The sequence below is a fragment of the Uranotaenia lowii genome, chromosome 1 (assembly GCF_029784155.1).
Source record: "Uranotaenia lowii strain MFRU-FL chromosome 1, ASM2978415v1, whole genome shotgun sequence".
Lineage (NCBI taxonomy): Eukaryota > Metazoa > Arthropoda > Insecta > Diptera > Culicidae > Uranotaenia > Uranotaenia lowii.
In genome coordinates this window covers 144,573,646-144,590,030 of record NC_073691.1, presented here as the reverse complement: position 1 = coordinate 144,590,030, position 16,385 = coordinate 144,573,646, and the positions used below count along the sequence as shown (strand labels likewise).

The 16,385-nt window shown below is 37.6% G+C and overlaps 2 protein-coding genes across 3 annotated transcripts; one reads left to right on the top strand and one right to left on the bottom strand.

Moving 5' to 3' along the window:
- The first annotated feature begins 3,919 nt into the window (after nt 1-3,919).
- Nucleotides 3,920-8,787, top strand: LOC129740390 (uncharacterized). 2 transcript variants are annotated; one of them, XM_055732049.1, is made up of 3 exons: nt 3,920-4,076; nt 4,131-4,298; nt 7,513-8,787. In XM_055732049.1, the coding sequence occupies exons 2-3, from the start codon at nt 4,256-4,258 to the stop codon at nt 8,283-8,285; spliced, it is 816 nt and encodes a 271-aa protein (XP_055588024.1). In that variant the 5' UTR covers nt 3,920-4,076; nt 4,131-4,255; the 3' UTR covers nt 8,286-8,787. The 2 variants fall into 2 exon arrangements, with proteins under 2 accessions (XP_055588024.1, XP_055588022.1); XM_055732047.1 differs by having other exon boundaries at nt 3,970-4,298.
- Nucleotides 8,788-14,813: 6,026 nt separating this feature from the next.
- On the bottom strand, nt 14,814-16,328 carry LOC129738310 (N-acylneuraminate cytidylyltransferase). Its single transcript, XM_055729494.1, has 2 exons — nt 16,015-16,328; nt 14,814-15,956 (listed from the first exon to the last, which is right to left on the bottom strand). Exons 1-2 carry the CDS (start codon nt 16,098-16,100, stop codon nt 15,239-15,241), a joined length of 804 nt encoding a protein of 267 aa, XP_055585469.1. The 5' UTR covers nt 16,101-16,328; the 3' UTR covers nt 14,814-15,238.
- Nucleotides 16,329-16,385: the final 57 nt, after the last annotated feature.

The window sequence follows — 16,385 nt, the reverse complement described above, 5'->3', positions numbered from 1 at the left end:
CAAGAAGAGCAACACCAGTTGAATAACCTTTAGATTTGCTAGCGTTAATCATATTAGTTACACTCAAAAAATGATGTGTAGTAGAATGTCCATGACGAAAACCAAATTGTTCATCAGGGAAAATGTAATTATGATTAATGTGAATCATCATTCTATTCAAAAAAACTCTTCAAATAGTTTACTTAATGAAGGAAGTAAACTTATTGATATTGATAACTTGAAGGCTCTGAAGCACTTTTTCCAGGTTTCAAAATTGGAGTTACTTTGGCATTTTTTCCATTTATTGGGAAAATAAGCCAAGTGGTAAAAAGCCGTAGTAAAATGAGTTTTAAATTCATCGAAAATTTACACCCTTTTGTTCACCTTTTTTCCTAACTACAAATCGTCAAACATTTAACTGGCATCGCGGATAATCTCCACATGTTAGAAATAAGGTGAAATCAGGCCTATGAAATGATCATCGAATCCCATGTACATGCTTGGCATCGCTCCTCAGATTTGCCCGTTCAGAGTAAGAGCGTGTATTTTTTTCGCTGTGCTCTCCCAAACGGAGAATCTTTAAAAAAATGCTCCGTTACCTCCAGAGCGACCAAGCGTCCACCCGAGTGTGGGCAAGAGAAGCAAGCAAACTGATGAAGTGCGTCCCGGTGCAGATAAATTCGTTCGCACTCGGGCGATAGAGAAGCTTTACAGAAAACTCGGTTTGTCTTCATCGGTTGCGTCTGGATCGATGTTTGGAAGTGCGTCAGAATTTACAATGCAGAACATAAATCTAACGGAACTAAATTAATAACGCCAAAGGTAGTTAAGATAGAATGCTGGTGTTTTCGACAACATTGTTCTGTATAATAAAGCGCATATTTTTATATGAAATATAAAGTTTAGAAGTCCACCAATAGCGAGATATAAATCATAACTTTCTTGTTTAGCATATTAGAGCTTAAGTTTCTTCTACAAAGTTATTTATCTCAACAAAATACACAACTTTGCTTAACATATCAAAGTTCTACAATCTTAACCCAAGAAGATACGGTTGAATAAAAAAAAATACTTGAAAAATGCACTACAAAAAGTTATTGTTATTATCGCGCTATTTTTAAATCTTTCGCCTTTAAATTTTATATCAAAATATGCAAATTAACAACTTTGTCCAAAACACCTATCTTTTCATTCCTAAGCGAGTTCCTCTAGATTGATGTTCTGCACCAGGACAAATGATTAGCTACGATAGCTTTCTTCGGTCGAAAAATATCAAAAGCGTAGCGGTTAAGGAAGATAAATCCTAAATTTTACTATTTGTGAAAGTTTTGAAGTTTTATTACTTAAATTTGTCCCAGATTCTTGCGTAATGTTCACGGTTTGTTTAAAAGGCAAAGATTTTTGGATAATTTGAGTAAATGTTACTTTTCGAATTGCTGCTTTTGTAAATTAATGCTTCCCACGTACGATATCAAGAGCACATAAACCTAAGTAAACAGCAATTTGCGGATGCCCGGATATTGTGAAAAAACTACTTGGATTTTGCCCAGTTTCATCCACATTATTTGGAAAATGAAACAAGAAAATCGAATTCAGTTTAAAATTATTTGTCAAAAATTGGATTTGTGAAAGTTTTTTTCATCAAACATCAAACCAAAACTTTACTTCGTATGCTTTAAACATAAATTTGACACTGCTGATGTGTTGCGACAAAAAAAAATGTAAGTCGTTTTTCTTTACTAGATGAATGTCTGGAATTTCCTCAGATTTGGCCGGATATTGCTCGGTTTATGGAATGGAGAATTTCAGATTATTTGCCCGGTTTTCACCATGTTTTTCAAATAATTTGCCAGGAAGTGCCCGGCCCGGCTACGTACAAAAATAGTTCATACATAAACCTACATTGGACCTCTTCAACTGATGCACTGTTCCGCACTGCATAACGGCTTTTTTGAAGAAAACATTCCTGCATTGAAATCTTTCTGGCTTGATACACTGAGCGGCACAGCAGCGTCGCTAGAGCACAATTTTCTTGCCAGCTCCTTCTCTTTTCTTTAGAGCGAGCGACGTCCACCCGACCGTCAGAGCAACCGCAATCGGGCGCACTCGGCAAAAAGATAAGTGAACGTTGATCGGCTGAGCAGTGCACTCGGAAACCGAAATGATAAAAGTGTAATTCGTTCTCTGCTCTGTTCTGTTTGCGAGGTGTTGGACAAGCATGCCCATGTAAATGGAAATCAAAAAGATGGAATCGCACATCTGGTGATTTTTCTGCACACTTGATGAATTTTACCGCACACTTGGTGAATTTTGTGCACACTTGGTGAATTCTGCCGCACATCTGATGAATTTTGCTGCACATCTGGTGAATTTCAGCGCACAATTCAGTGTGGTTTTTTTGCGTTTCAAATGAATACTTCATACCTGTGGGTAAAATAATTAACGAATTCGGTAATTTGTGTATACTGTGAAGTTTCAATCTACGTGAATCGCATGTAGCAGCAATAATCCCTTTCACATTCGATCTACATTATTTTCACAAACAACTAATGAAAATTACGTGAACTGCGCGAGCTCTGCTATCTGAATTTCACGTAGGTTTAACGTGATTTCCATGGTGGTAAAAATCTATGAACATGTACGTAGCGTTTATCTGAAGAGTTCTTTCAGTGCAGTGTTCTTTCCATTCAGGAGTACCTGGTGGTTTCGTCAAAAATCCGGACAACGCGAAGCAAAAATAAGGATTTTTCAGGACACCTCTTGATTTATAGAAATAACAAGCAGCTCTGCTTTAGATCGCATATTTTGGGATGAATAAACCCATTGGGCTTAAAATCCCGGAAAAAAAAAATTAGATCGCATATGCAAAGGCGAAATACAGAGGCTGTAAACGCCTTGATTTATGCAACAGCAGTAAGAAGTTGGCTGGCCTGCACTTCACAAAAAACACAATTAAAATATAATCTTTACCATCTGTTAAATGGGTTTAACCGCAGGTTTAACTAATATTATTACAGATTAATTCGATTTTCTCAATGTTTAACTACACAATCGAATATATTTGTGAAGTTTTTACGAAAATCAGTACACTTCAGGACATTTTTGAAACCAATTAAAAAAAAATCAAGAAAACTTTTGAAAAACAGAACGGTCTCACGAAAATCAGGACAAATCCCGATAAATCAGGAGACTTGGCACCTCTGTTTCCATTTCATCCTTGATATCGGTGGCTCTACCTGTAGAATAATAGCGGAAGCATATAGAATCACATTCCCTATAGGAAATTAAACGCATGAAAAATGTTGTTATGTGATTATATTTTCCAGTAGTTTGTTTCCGCGGGATAAATAGTTAACAAAGAACTAAAAAAAAAACAGAAGTCCATTTATAGCTAGCCAGTCCTTTTGATAAAAATCAAATGCCAATCGCGCAATTCAGATAGCTCCAAAACGTCGCAGGTTTTGTTGACAATATGTTTCAAAGCTTACTACACAATGCGAGATCTACAATTCGTTGCAGCTCCCTGGAACAAATAGAGTCGACATTTCTCACGCACACTTACCGGCGTCCCACTGGCAAGGAAACATTAACCTCCAAAAATGGCAGTACAAAAATCAGGCAGTCAGCCGTTTTTTTGGTAAAATTTTCCAATACTGAAAAGTAGAAGTGGAACGCCCTGGAATATGACACGAATACTACAAGCGGCAAATAGGGCTATTGGCATCTACTTCATCGTGTTCAAAAGTAGTTAACCGCTTTGATTCGCATTCACCTCTTGACCTCGCATTCTGCATTCACTTCACTTTGACTTATGGCTGAGTGAAGTGTATAGTCAACTGAATAGGATGAAAAAAAGATCGAATTTCCTATCGGGCACTTCGATCAAGCTCACTGGGCTAGACAAACTGTCAAAATATCCCCAACGAATTTGTTAGTGTTAGTGAACCGGCAAATGTTAAACATTTTGTTTAACACATTTTCCGGCTGGTGTTGGTTCTGTTGAATTTCGCTTTTCTTCTGGTCGACTCACAAAAGTACCGACTCCAGACGAAGGTTGGTTCCGAAACGGTTATCGACCAATTTTAGCACGTCTGCAGGTTAGTTTCAGATCAATTGATATTAGGCAAGGAATTAACGGGTTTTCGGACAAGGATACCTTGGTTTTGTTGGCTGATTCTAGCTTTGTATCGGAGAACCTGATACTTCCAGCCAGCCACTTCCATAAATCACACCGCCTACTGATTGGTCAATTGTACTTCAACGAGGCCAAAAAAACATGCCAGAACCAACGAAGGACGAGCTTCGGGCTGAAATTGCCGGTAAGTGCAAAAGATTGCTTGTTCTGGCCTTTGGGGTAGAACTTGTTTTATTGTTCGTTTTAAATATGTATGTAAAACTGGAAAAAATCTATGAAAAATGGAGTTCTTTTTGGATTAACATTCGTACAAAAGCTTTTCTCGGTCGATGCAATCGGTATCTGTGTATTGGTGTGAGTGTACAGGAAATAATGCATTTGATCAGAGCAGGGGTGCCAGGTGGTTTTGTCAAAATCAGGACAACGCGAAAAAATAATATTTTTAGGACACATGAATTTATGGCAATAATATGCAGATCTGCTAAGATTTTTAGTCTGTTCAATGGAGTCTAGTAGAAACGGGTCTAAACAAGTAGAAATTTATTGACAGTTGATTACCTGTCTCTTTCTAATTGACTTCGACCGATTTCTACTAGGTCGAATCTTGCTGCCGAGCTGGATTGGTTTCGACTGATTTCAACTAACTTGCTCCGTTGAACAACGACCTGACTAATTTCGACCAAAACATCGGCTCGTTGAACATCTATCAGTTGACAGAAACCAGTTGAAACCGATTTTTACCAACAGTTGAACGAAGCTTTCATAAATGAAGGCAAAATACAAGTGCTGTAAACGCCTTAGAGCAAGTTCACTGGTTGAGATGGAGTTGGAAATTTCGAAGGTTTACATCACATCACAACACATTTGCCGTCCACCGGTGATGGGAAAATCTGATATTCGAACAGTTTCGCGCTGCAAAATTTGTATCGTATAACACTTTTTGGCGGAGGGTGATAGAAAAACACGATGTTTTGCAACACCGAACCGAGTGATAGAGTCGGCGTTGCAATACAGTATTCGTGCATGAAACGCTTCGGTGCTGCCATCTAACTTATGCTCAAAACCTCAGTTGAGGGGAAAATAAAGGAAATTGAGCATTTTCAGGATTTAAACATAAAGTGATATTTTCTTCTTTTTTTAAACCTTTAATCACTTAAATTGATACGAATTGCAATGAAGTTAATCAACTCTTTCAAACTTACAGCCAATTTTTTTCATGCCCTTGCCAATCGAATACATTTTACGGCGCAGAGATGCCAGATAGCTGGGTGAATAAATAAATTCTGTTTGTTTGTTTTGTTTGAGCGGTTTTCGGGAGTAGGAAATTGTTTCGTTTTTTTGTTTGAAAAAGATATTCCGACGGAACGTCCGATAACAAGTTCGGAACGCCGCCTTTAATGGATCCATCATCTTTAGACAACGGAACCCTCGCTGTTAATTTGACAAGTGTCAATCAGATCAAACGTAGGCGTCGAATCGGGAGTAAAATTCAGCTTGTGTCTGAATTACCTATACTTTTTATACGTCACTTGCTTAATTATCACTTTGAAAATGATTTAGGAAGAGTTCAAAAACTTTATCAACTCGTGTAATGAAATGCACTCCAAAACAAAACTCCTAATCCTGCAGAATACAGTTTAATATTGGAATGCATTATAACTTAAACAATACTTGTTCATACATATAAATAATAAAATTTTCATATTGACACTAGGTACTATTTCAAGTTAATGATCAAGTAAAATGAATTTGTTTTCAATTTTCAAACGGTGAATTCAAAATAAAAAAAAGTCAGTAAAATTACTGAAAAGCAAATTCACTTGGCATCGCTGGTTGCTTTCGATTTTATACCTTCTTATTCTATCACACCGGTGGACGGCCAACATTTTTGGTCTATATTTCACGATAGAAAAATTCCCATCTGTGCTACAGCTGTCAAAATTCCTACCACTTTTTCCCAACACCATTGGACTTGCTCTTAATATATGCAACCGTCGAGAGCAGCTGGGCTGGCCTGCAGTTCATATCGAAAAACACCGTAAATTAAACAAATTGTATACAAAAGCATTACAAGGTGAATTAGACATCTATCTAGAAAATCGATGCATCACCCAAAAAAATCGATTTGAATATTTGAACCAATGATTATTATAGGTTAACCGAGTTAAACTTTTATTTTATTAAAGATTTGTTCGAAGTGTTTATTGTTCAATTCTAAATTCTATTAGAATTGAGATATTCTCTTAAAAATCAGGGCATTTTTCAGAAAAATTTAAAAAAATCAGAACAATTCGAGAGTTAAGGAAAAATCAGGACGGTCTCTCGAAAATCAGGAATGTCAAAAATCACAGTGACGAAAAATCGGCTATTTTCAGTAAACCACTGATTTGAACAAAATTAGTGTCACTAATAATGACAAAAAAATGAACAAAATTCTTCAGCTCTTCTAAAATTTCATACATGAATGCGTATATCGATACTGTATACGCCTTAATTCTCGCAATTCATCAGAGCTTAATCTTGGATGGCCTGAATTGTATTTCAAATCACTTCACATTATTTATATAGAAAGTACCTACAAAGTACAATTCTATTGTCATTTAACTAGAAAATCTAAATATATAATTTTGATTATTCCAATCCGTACATTTAGAATTTTTACCCATCATTCTTCTAAAATCAGTTCAATTCGCGAATTTTAAAAAGCAGTACAAATTCGAAGTCATAGTAACTAGGTGAATTTTTTATGCTTCTAATGAATGTTTTTATGAATGTGTAAATTAATTTGTATGCATGTTGGTTATCCACTATGGGTGAACGGATTCACTGCAGTTTCTGGCTAAGTATGTGCTTATCATTTCGACAAATCTCCAATGCAGAGCCAACATTCCCTAAACCAACCCATGGCTTCGTATGAACTGTTATGGAGTGAATGAATTGCGTATGTTAATGTTAGTATATTTTGGAAGAACAAATCAATCAGGTGGCCTAGCCAGCTGGCATCTGTTTGAACATTCTTATTATACAGTCAGTTATATGAGGAAACGCGAACCCAAAGGTCTTCTTGCCGATACCGGGAAACGAACCCAGTTCGCCTGGCAACTCAAAACAAGACTCGCGCCAGCCTATCCGCTAGACCATCTCAGTGCTTTAAATACATAAGAAATAAAAAAAAATTATGAACCATAATGTAAATTGAAGTCATATCGTTACTTTCAATCAATGAATCAAGGATCTCATTGGCCCTAGATGTAAATAGAAATAATTTGTAAATTGAGCTGTGAGATATTTAAAATATTTAGTTCATTCGTTTTACTTACATTCTAAACCATCGTTTAGGTATAAAATGCAATAAAACAAGAAAAAAAGTTAGTATCTATGAATTATCTTTTTTTTAGTGATTCTGAAGGATGCAAACCTGGAAGAAACGGCGGCCAAAAAAGTCCGGCTACAGCTAGAGGCTAATCTGAAATGCGATCTGTCCGGTCGCAAGAAGGAGGTCGACGATCTCGTGATGGATTACGTCAACGCTCAGGACGAATCTGAGCAAGAAGAGGAAGACGAGGAAGAAGATGAAGAAGAGGAGGAGGAAGAGGAAAAGCCGAAGAAGAATGCTAAGAACAGCAGCAAAAAACGTGCCGCCGATTCAGAAGACGAAGACGATTACTCCGAGGAAGAAGCTCCTAAGAAGAAGGTCAAACGAGGCGCACCAGCTAAAAAGAAGTCTCGTGGATCCGATAGCGAAGAGGAATCGGAAGGTTCGGAGGAGTCGGACGACGACTATAAGCCGAACAAAGGTGCCAAGGGTAGTGCCAAGAAAGGCGGTCGGAAGAAGAAGGGAGGTTCAGAATCAGATTCCGATGAGGACTGGAAACGCTCGAAGGCTGCCAAGCCCAAAGGAAAACCAGGACCGAAGAAAGGTGGTAAAGGAACCGGATATACTCGACCCTATAAACTGTCGACGGATCTGGCTGCGATTTGTGGGGCCGAAGAGCTTCCAAGGCATGAAGTCGTTAAGAAAGTGTGGGCCATCATCAAGGAACGCAATCTTTACGACCCGAAAAACAAACAGTACGCCATCTGCGATTCGGAACTTCAGAAGGTCATCGGAGTCAAACGGTTCCGTACGTTTGGTATGCTCAAGTATCTCAAACCGCATTTCTTAAATTAAGAAATCGTGAAAACTTTCACATCAACAAAAATTCACTCAAACAAAAAAGAATAGTACGCAGATCGCTCTCTCCGCGTACCAATAATTGTAATTTCGTTTTCTTAAATTTCCTATAACGATTACTGAGAAGTCCAATGCTCGGAAACAAAGCAGCTATTTTCTTTCCTGGGTTTTGTTTTAGGTTTAACGTGAAATAACTATTGTGGAAAAGTACTTCTAATTTGAAGTTACAGTTCCGTTAGTATCTGATAATGAAAAGTGTTTAGCTGCCAAGATATTTTTTTTCTATATGATTCTTATTTTATAATCAACAAATGTAAGGTCAAGCCCAATATTAAAGCAAGCGAACACAAATGTAATGTGTTAAACCGAAGGGATTGACTTCTTTTATAAGTATGTATGGTATTTTATAAAGATAAAACAACATAAAACCCCAAATTAAGATGTGAGCACCGACAACATTGACGATAATTTCTATCAATAAATATGAATTGAAAAATTAGTTATTGTGTTTGAATAAGGATGGAAATGGCCCTTCCCTCCCCTAATTTCCTGAATCCCAATATTTTTTTCAACCGGCTCAGGGGTTCAAGGATAATTTTTGAAAATAGATTAAAATCCATCTAAACTTTTATTTATATTTACTCAGCTAAACTAAAATGTCTCTAGGATTTTGAGATGAAGCGATTCTCACCCACGGTGACTACGAGAATAGGTTAAGAACTCACAAAGTTCATCCGAAGTGACGTTCCTCACCTAAACCGACTACTTGAATAGAGTGACTTGGGTGACTCGACTATCGTCACGTCACGCGCGGCGCAGAATAAGGGCCATAATATAAAGCAAGGATAAAATTTCTTTTAGACGGCCAATGGATTTGACTCTTGAAAAAAAAGAGGTAAGGTATACCGGGGTGAGTGCAAACGTTCTTCTTTTCTGTGTCACACAAAATTTAAGAAATGTATCTTCTAGAAATTGTTGTTTGGGCCCAAACAAACAATCCGACATACGTAAACTAAACTTTCTTTAACCTTTTTAAAAAATCGATCGTTTTGATAGCAAATTGATTTCGTTCCCCTGGTAACATTGTTTGACCGATATTCATGATTATAGATTAATTGTTTAGTTTATTAATACTAGCTGATATTACCCGGCTTTGCTCGGGTTCACATAAAATATAGATCAAAATGAGTCGTTTGACTTTTCAAAATTTTTGAAGCTTTGTTTCATCATTATACTCATTTTGACCATGTTTGGTCTTGTAAACTTCGTAAGTTTTGCTAGTCTTTTGAAAGTTATGATTGGGATTTATTTATAAATTTTATCGTTATCACATTATTGAAAACCTAATAGTTATGAGGTTTGCTAATAGAAATTTAAAATAATTTCCCTTAAATGCTTCCTCACTCTATATCGAAAAACATTTTAAACCACCATTTTTGAATGGATTTAGCCTTGTAGATTTTTTGTATCCTCAAATGATAAAAATATTCGTTTCCTGATATCTAATGAAAATCCAGTATCTTACATAACATATGCGAACGACCTCTTTTGAAAATTACCCCACTTTTCAAGATGAATGATCTCCTCGCTAGATAATAATATTCAAGTTTTATTTACTTAGAAATTTCTAAAAAAAACTTCCGCTAAAACCTTGTTGAAGACTTACTCTGCTGTAAACATGCAGAATGAAGTTATCAAAAAACACATCAACTCGGAACCACGCATTTAATTTTGTTTTGAAAAAGGTGTTTTTTGAGTTATATATTCTATATTTTCTATTCTTGGACACAATCGTCCCATTAATTATCGTAAAGAGTGATCAGTGTAAAATCCTTACATATAATTTGTTTGAATTCGCAGTACAAAACGGTTTAAGTTTTCTCATGATTGGAAGTTAAAACAGACCACATTGATTATATCAATAATAACTCAAAAGTCTTCTTCTTCTTCTTCTTCTTCTTACATTAACATGGCCAAAACGTGTAGGCATCCTGGAAAATGGAAGACTTGCGTCTTTCATTTTTCTTTTCAGCGTATCATCTGTTACATATTCCTATGCATTGCAGATATTACTACGGCCAGGCCAACCATGTGCTGAAAATCGCGAAAGATACAGGGTACAGGGGAGGAATGAAGCGTGGAGATCCCTACCAAACTCTTCATATAATATTTTGAATATGGAAAGACCTAAATATGAATTTATGTCTATTGGGAAAGTGTATATAGATCATAGATACATTAAATGCTGTTAAGCAATTAGGAAATGACGATACTTACCAACACTATACTCACCGCAATAATAATTAGAATATAGAAAATTATATTTGGGTTTCTGTAGATCAGCTATTTTGCCTTCGTATCTTTCCGCCCAATCTGTGGATCGTATGAAAGGTTAATGAGCAGAAACATTTGTCCCCAGAACTCAGCTTCATAAAACTGAATGTCCAGAATTTGTTGTTGTATAGTTATTAAAAAAAAAACAAAAAAAATCTTCGAGTTTCATTCAAAATAACCTAAGCCTAGCTTTTCGGAATATTGAAAAATTGATTCGAAGAATCAAGTAGTATAACTTTTACTAGAATGTAAACATTAAGATATGGTGAGATTGTAAATGGTTAAATATAGTAATTTTTCATGAAGTTGCAGCAAACAATCGCTTAAATAAATGAATTATGTCGAACTCCAAACTTGTCTTCTTCTGGATCAAAATCACATAACACCACTAAATCAATAAACCGGTCACTATTTGGAAATGTTCTTTCGGATCCATTTAAGAAAAATTTCGATCTTTAAGAAAATTTTCGCGAACGGAGAGAGAAAACAAACGCGACCGGCTCCACAAAGCATCGCCTACCAATCCGCAATTTATACCTTATCAATAATAATTCAAAAGTCATAAATTTACCAATGAAATGGAATTGTACAAAACAAAAAAAAAGGTACACCGGGGCAAGTGTGGACGCGGGGTAAGTGTGGACGATGGCTATTAAAACAATACTGTGCACTATTTTCTCAAACTTTTAATGCAGAATGTTCAATTTACTTGTAATCTATCCAATAACTGTAAAAAAGATACAATTCCGACAATAACGGATGTTTACAACGACTTTTTGCGAATTTTCTATTTTCACCTACGATGTCGAGGTAATGTGCATTTTTTTCAATTGTCAATTTCTCGTAAACTACCTGGCTCTCGATGAAAAACTCTACATTGAAACAATCCTTACATTCCAAACAACCAGTTAGGAAAAGAAACGGCGGTTAAAAACGAAGAAAAAAGAGCTTATTTACAAAAAATTAAAATTTTGTCTCCAACCCCTGCCTGGGGTAAGTGTGCACGGCTTGAAAAAGATTTGTTGTTTACACATTTTTTCAATTTTCTGTCCTTCATTCTTCATGAATTACATTATTTAGCTAAATTTAGCATTCGGTTCATGAAAAGTTGGGTAAAGTACTTGTTTGTTCAGTGTTTTTGATAAAATCGGAACTCGTGTGTTGTATCATAAATTACACACAATAATTATTGAAAGATGCCTTACTAATAGTATCATGAATATTTTTTAAAAGTTTTGAACGGTTCGAGCAATAAAATAACGTATTCAACCAAGAAAACACATTTTTTTTTGAAAATTTCCTGAGAAACCAAAAGGAAAATCTTCCGTCCACACTTACCCCATAAATCGGGGTAAGTGAAAACACCAGCAGTCCATTACAATTTACGTGATAACTTTTTTTGCTTTGCTTCTATCGAGCTCATCTCTTAAGCGTTTGTAAACAACATGTTCTGCATCACATTGAATGTTATTTAATGAAAATTGTTCCACTGATGTTTTTTTTTATGATTTTTCAAAGTTGAACTATACGAAAAACCGTCCACACTTACCCCGGTGTACCTTAGATTTAATTTAGAAAGATTCGCGCGTTGGATTTGGTTTTAAGTTTTTCTAGATTATGCACGGTAAATTGTGAAATCCCTCATTTAAATTCCTACACGGATATCAAAGCGTTTGAATCGCAGCCTCCAACTTATAAGTTATTTATTTTTTCTTTCTCTATGAGCAATTCCAAAATATGGGAAAGGTTGGTTTCTCAAAGCTAGAACATTAGTCTTCAGCACTAAATCTAAATAGCTATTTGGCTGAAGAAGCCAATTCAGTATGAATATGAATTATTGCACCCATACTTTACACACTGCATATTCTTGTAGACTCTCAACACCCCTAGAAACGCTAGGGACCAATTTGAAAACCACTGTTCAAGTTAATATATGGCTAGTTGTTTTTTCAATCCTAAATTAAGGCTCATTATTGCAATTAAATACTTCGTATCGGTACCACGTGCTCAGCAGGTTTTGAGTTTTTATACAGTACACATCAACTCAGCTTGAAGGTTGCTTATAAAGCTCGGCAAAGGGAAAAAAGTTGAAGAGGTCAAGAGGTTATATAAGACACATCCTCAAGGTTTTCATAGAATAGCTTGATCATTTTTTTTCTTTTTTTTTACCGAAATCCTAACATGTGTAAATCGTTAAACTGTTCGGTGATTTTTTCGGTAAAAAATAAACGAACATCGGTAAATCGATTCTTCATTTACCGATGTTCGTTTATTTTTTACCGAAAAAATGACCGAACAGTTTAACGATTTACGCATGTTAGGATTTCGGTAAAAAAATTACCGGACTCGGTAATTTTCGTTTACTGTGTATCGCAGCTATTCTCTCTTTACTGGGGTGCAGGGTTTTGCTCGGGCCCGAAGGGAGTCTTCCATTACCACGCAGTCAAACTTCGTCAGCATCGTCGTGTACAGCCTCCGGGATCGCGCTTTGGCCGTCGTATTTTGTTTATCATCGCGATTTGGAGTCATTACCTTCTTGTAAGTCGATAGTCCGGCTCGTTTTTTTGGCTCGATGCACGGTTGTAGACGATACACCCAGCTTATTTGCGGCATCTCGGAGAGAAACGTTAGGGTTTCGCTTGAAACTACCGGCAACTCTATTTGTCGTCTCAGCGGCTTTCGGTTTTCGATTTCCCCCCGATCCAGACTTCCTGGCTGTCGACAAACGTTCCCCAAACACTTTAATTACATTTGTAACGGTTGATTTGGCAACTATTAGCGATTTTGCCAGCTTTGCGTGCGAATAGCTCGGATTTTCGCGATGCGCGAGCAAAATTTTGATACGCTGCTCTTCTTCCTTGGACGGCATTTTGACAACTGAAGAGTGAATTCCAAAATCAAAATAGGAGCAACATCCTACACACACACACCTTCAAAATGAGGGGTATTCAGGTTTTTTAAATGTAAAATTGAAAGAAATACGTCAAGTTGATATTGACCACGTTTCTTCATGTAGTTCCAACTTTAAAAGTTCATTGGCTCGCGTTCCAGTAGCTGCAACCTGACCGTCGCGGTTCAAAACCATGCAACCAGCATCGTTGAAAATCACCGTGTAGCCCTCGCCTCGCTGACAACCTTGTTGATCGAAAGAAGGTTTATCGTTTACTGCGGGATATATTCCACATCGTTGACGGGAATAGCATCTTCTTGACAACGAGATTGTAACAAAGCAGTACCAGAGCCTTCGATCTGCATCGTTGCCTTATTCGCTGCTGCAACTGATCTTGAGGCGGGCTTGATGTTTTTGAGTAAATATTTGTTTCGCGTCATATGAACTGTTGCACCCAAATAAAAAAAAACATTCACTGTCACTTGAGGATGTGAATATCGACAACACGGTGCAGAACGCTTCAGCCTTCTTGTTGCTTCTGCATTCCTGGCGATATAGCCATGTTGGCCACATCCCCTGCATTTTGGTCCTCTTGGTGATGAATTTGTCAACTTCTGCTGTCTGTCGTGGTGTCCTTTTTTGCCTTTTGCCAGTAACGCTACATCCGCTGTTGGTACTTTGATTTCCTGCAACAGTTACGTTTTGATGGCGTCTCCTGTGATTGCAACGCCGGAATTCTCCAAGGCCATGATCATCGACCTGTATTCCTCGGGTAGACCACATAACAGCAGCGCACCAACCCATTCTACAGAAATGGCAAAATTGATTCCATTTAGCTGATGGGCTGTCGATATAATTGTATTGATATATTCCGGCATTGAAGTGTAACTCGCAAAATTCGTCTTGATAAGTTTCCGGAGTAAACCAATACGCCGTGCCAATCCGGTGTCATCGAACGCCTTTTCCAAATCCGCCCCAACTTCTTTGGCCATTGTAGCATTCTGAGCGTGAACGTAATTTATCGGATCGAGCAAAAGGATAATCTTTGCCCGAGCTTTGCGGTTCTGGATCAACTGCTACATCAGAACCATCCGGTTTCACCTTCGGCTTAACGGCATCCCAGAGTTCTTGAAGTTCGAGGTAGGTTTGTACGGCAAATTTTCATGTTGCCCAGTACTCCCTGCCTTGAGGTCGCTCTATGCCCGGAAGGTTTGAAATTCCGCGAGAAGCCATATCTTGAGATCAAAATCTTCTAAACGTAACGTGGTTCATATCCTTTTGTAATAAGAACGACTTGTTCGTTTGATGGTTAGGAATAGAATAGTAAAATTTATTTTCAACTATAAATGTCATCGGTTATCACCGCTTACTACAACAGAATGATAAAAAAAATTCCTTAACACACTGCGGACCAAATACGAAATATGTATATCGTTTTTTCGCTTGCCGCGAATATGCTACACTCAGAAGCATTACCCGAATATTACAAATTTTATCATTGAATTAAATCCTAAAAAATTGAACATAAGCCTTTCTGTAACACAAATATACTTAATTTTTGGAATTTGGTATAGAGGTTTTTGAGATACAAAATGCCGAATATCGGTATTTTCTGGCTTGGATTTCTTCACTGTCCTTAATGTGTACATTGAAAGAGTGATTTATCCTCTGATTGTCGATTGAGGATTTTTTTTCGACCGAAATAGTCAACCAACTAGATCAGTTTTTATTGGCCACCGTTTTGTACAATCATTTTCGCTAGCTCCAAGTCATAGCCGGAATCGATCTCCAGCGCATCTCGGTAGTCGATCTCCACAATACCACAGTTATCGTTCTGAAATCGTCCTTGCATCAACAAGCTCTTGCGCGCAAAATAGAACATGCCCGTTTCTACCAGTTCACCGGTCCAGTCCTGTCGACGAGGTCGTTTATCTGGGTTGAAATTCACTGGTATGATCATATCGTCGACCGATTCTTTCCACCTAAGCTTGTAGCTTCTAACCGCACTGAAAACGCAATCCTTTTTACCCCGATGAAACTTCTTGAACGCATCTTCCAGATAAATCGTTCTCAAGAACGGTGAAGTACACTGTACCAGGGCTAGATTCTCAACCTCCGGGTGCTTAGACAGGAACTCCAAAACCGAATCTATCGAGGTAGTATCGTCTTGCGAAGTTTCCGGTGAGCGATAATGCACCCGCACAAGACTACCGTTCGGGAAATGATTCTTTACATCGGATATAATTCGTGGATCGTCGGTTGACACCCAAACGGTATTGAAACGTTCGAATTCTACCAAAACTTTGAGCGTTCGACTAAGCAACGATCGCCCATCTCCGATCTGTGCCAAATTCTTCAGCGGGATGCCTTTCGAGCCACCCCGAGCAAGAACTAATGCCGTAAGGCTGCTACGACTAACGGAATTGGATAGCTTCCTAGAACATCTGTAAGGTTACACGTTTCATTAATAGGAAGTTTTGATGTTATAATTCACTCACGCACTTCGATTTCGGTTCGCATTGACCTGCAAAGACCAATTGCAACAGGAAAAGACCAACAACTCCTATTCGAAACGACAACAACCACATTGTCCGCTGCTAGAGGACGCGACTCCGATAAGACTAACCAAACCCTTCGAATGTTCTAAAGTGGATTACACACATCCCTCGCTCGCTTCATTTGATGTTCTCTGGTGATATCAGTCTGATCAGCCCAGCTGAACCGGCACGCTCCGGATGAGGGAGATTGAATAAAATTTCTATTGAGCCGGAATATTACGCGAGCAACCGCGACTGGCATAGTTTATTGCAATGGGACAGGTTCACAGTTTAAAATGCGCGACAACTGCTGTCCTAAACACACGTTTAGCAGAC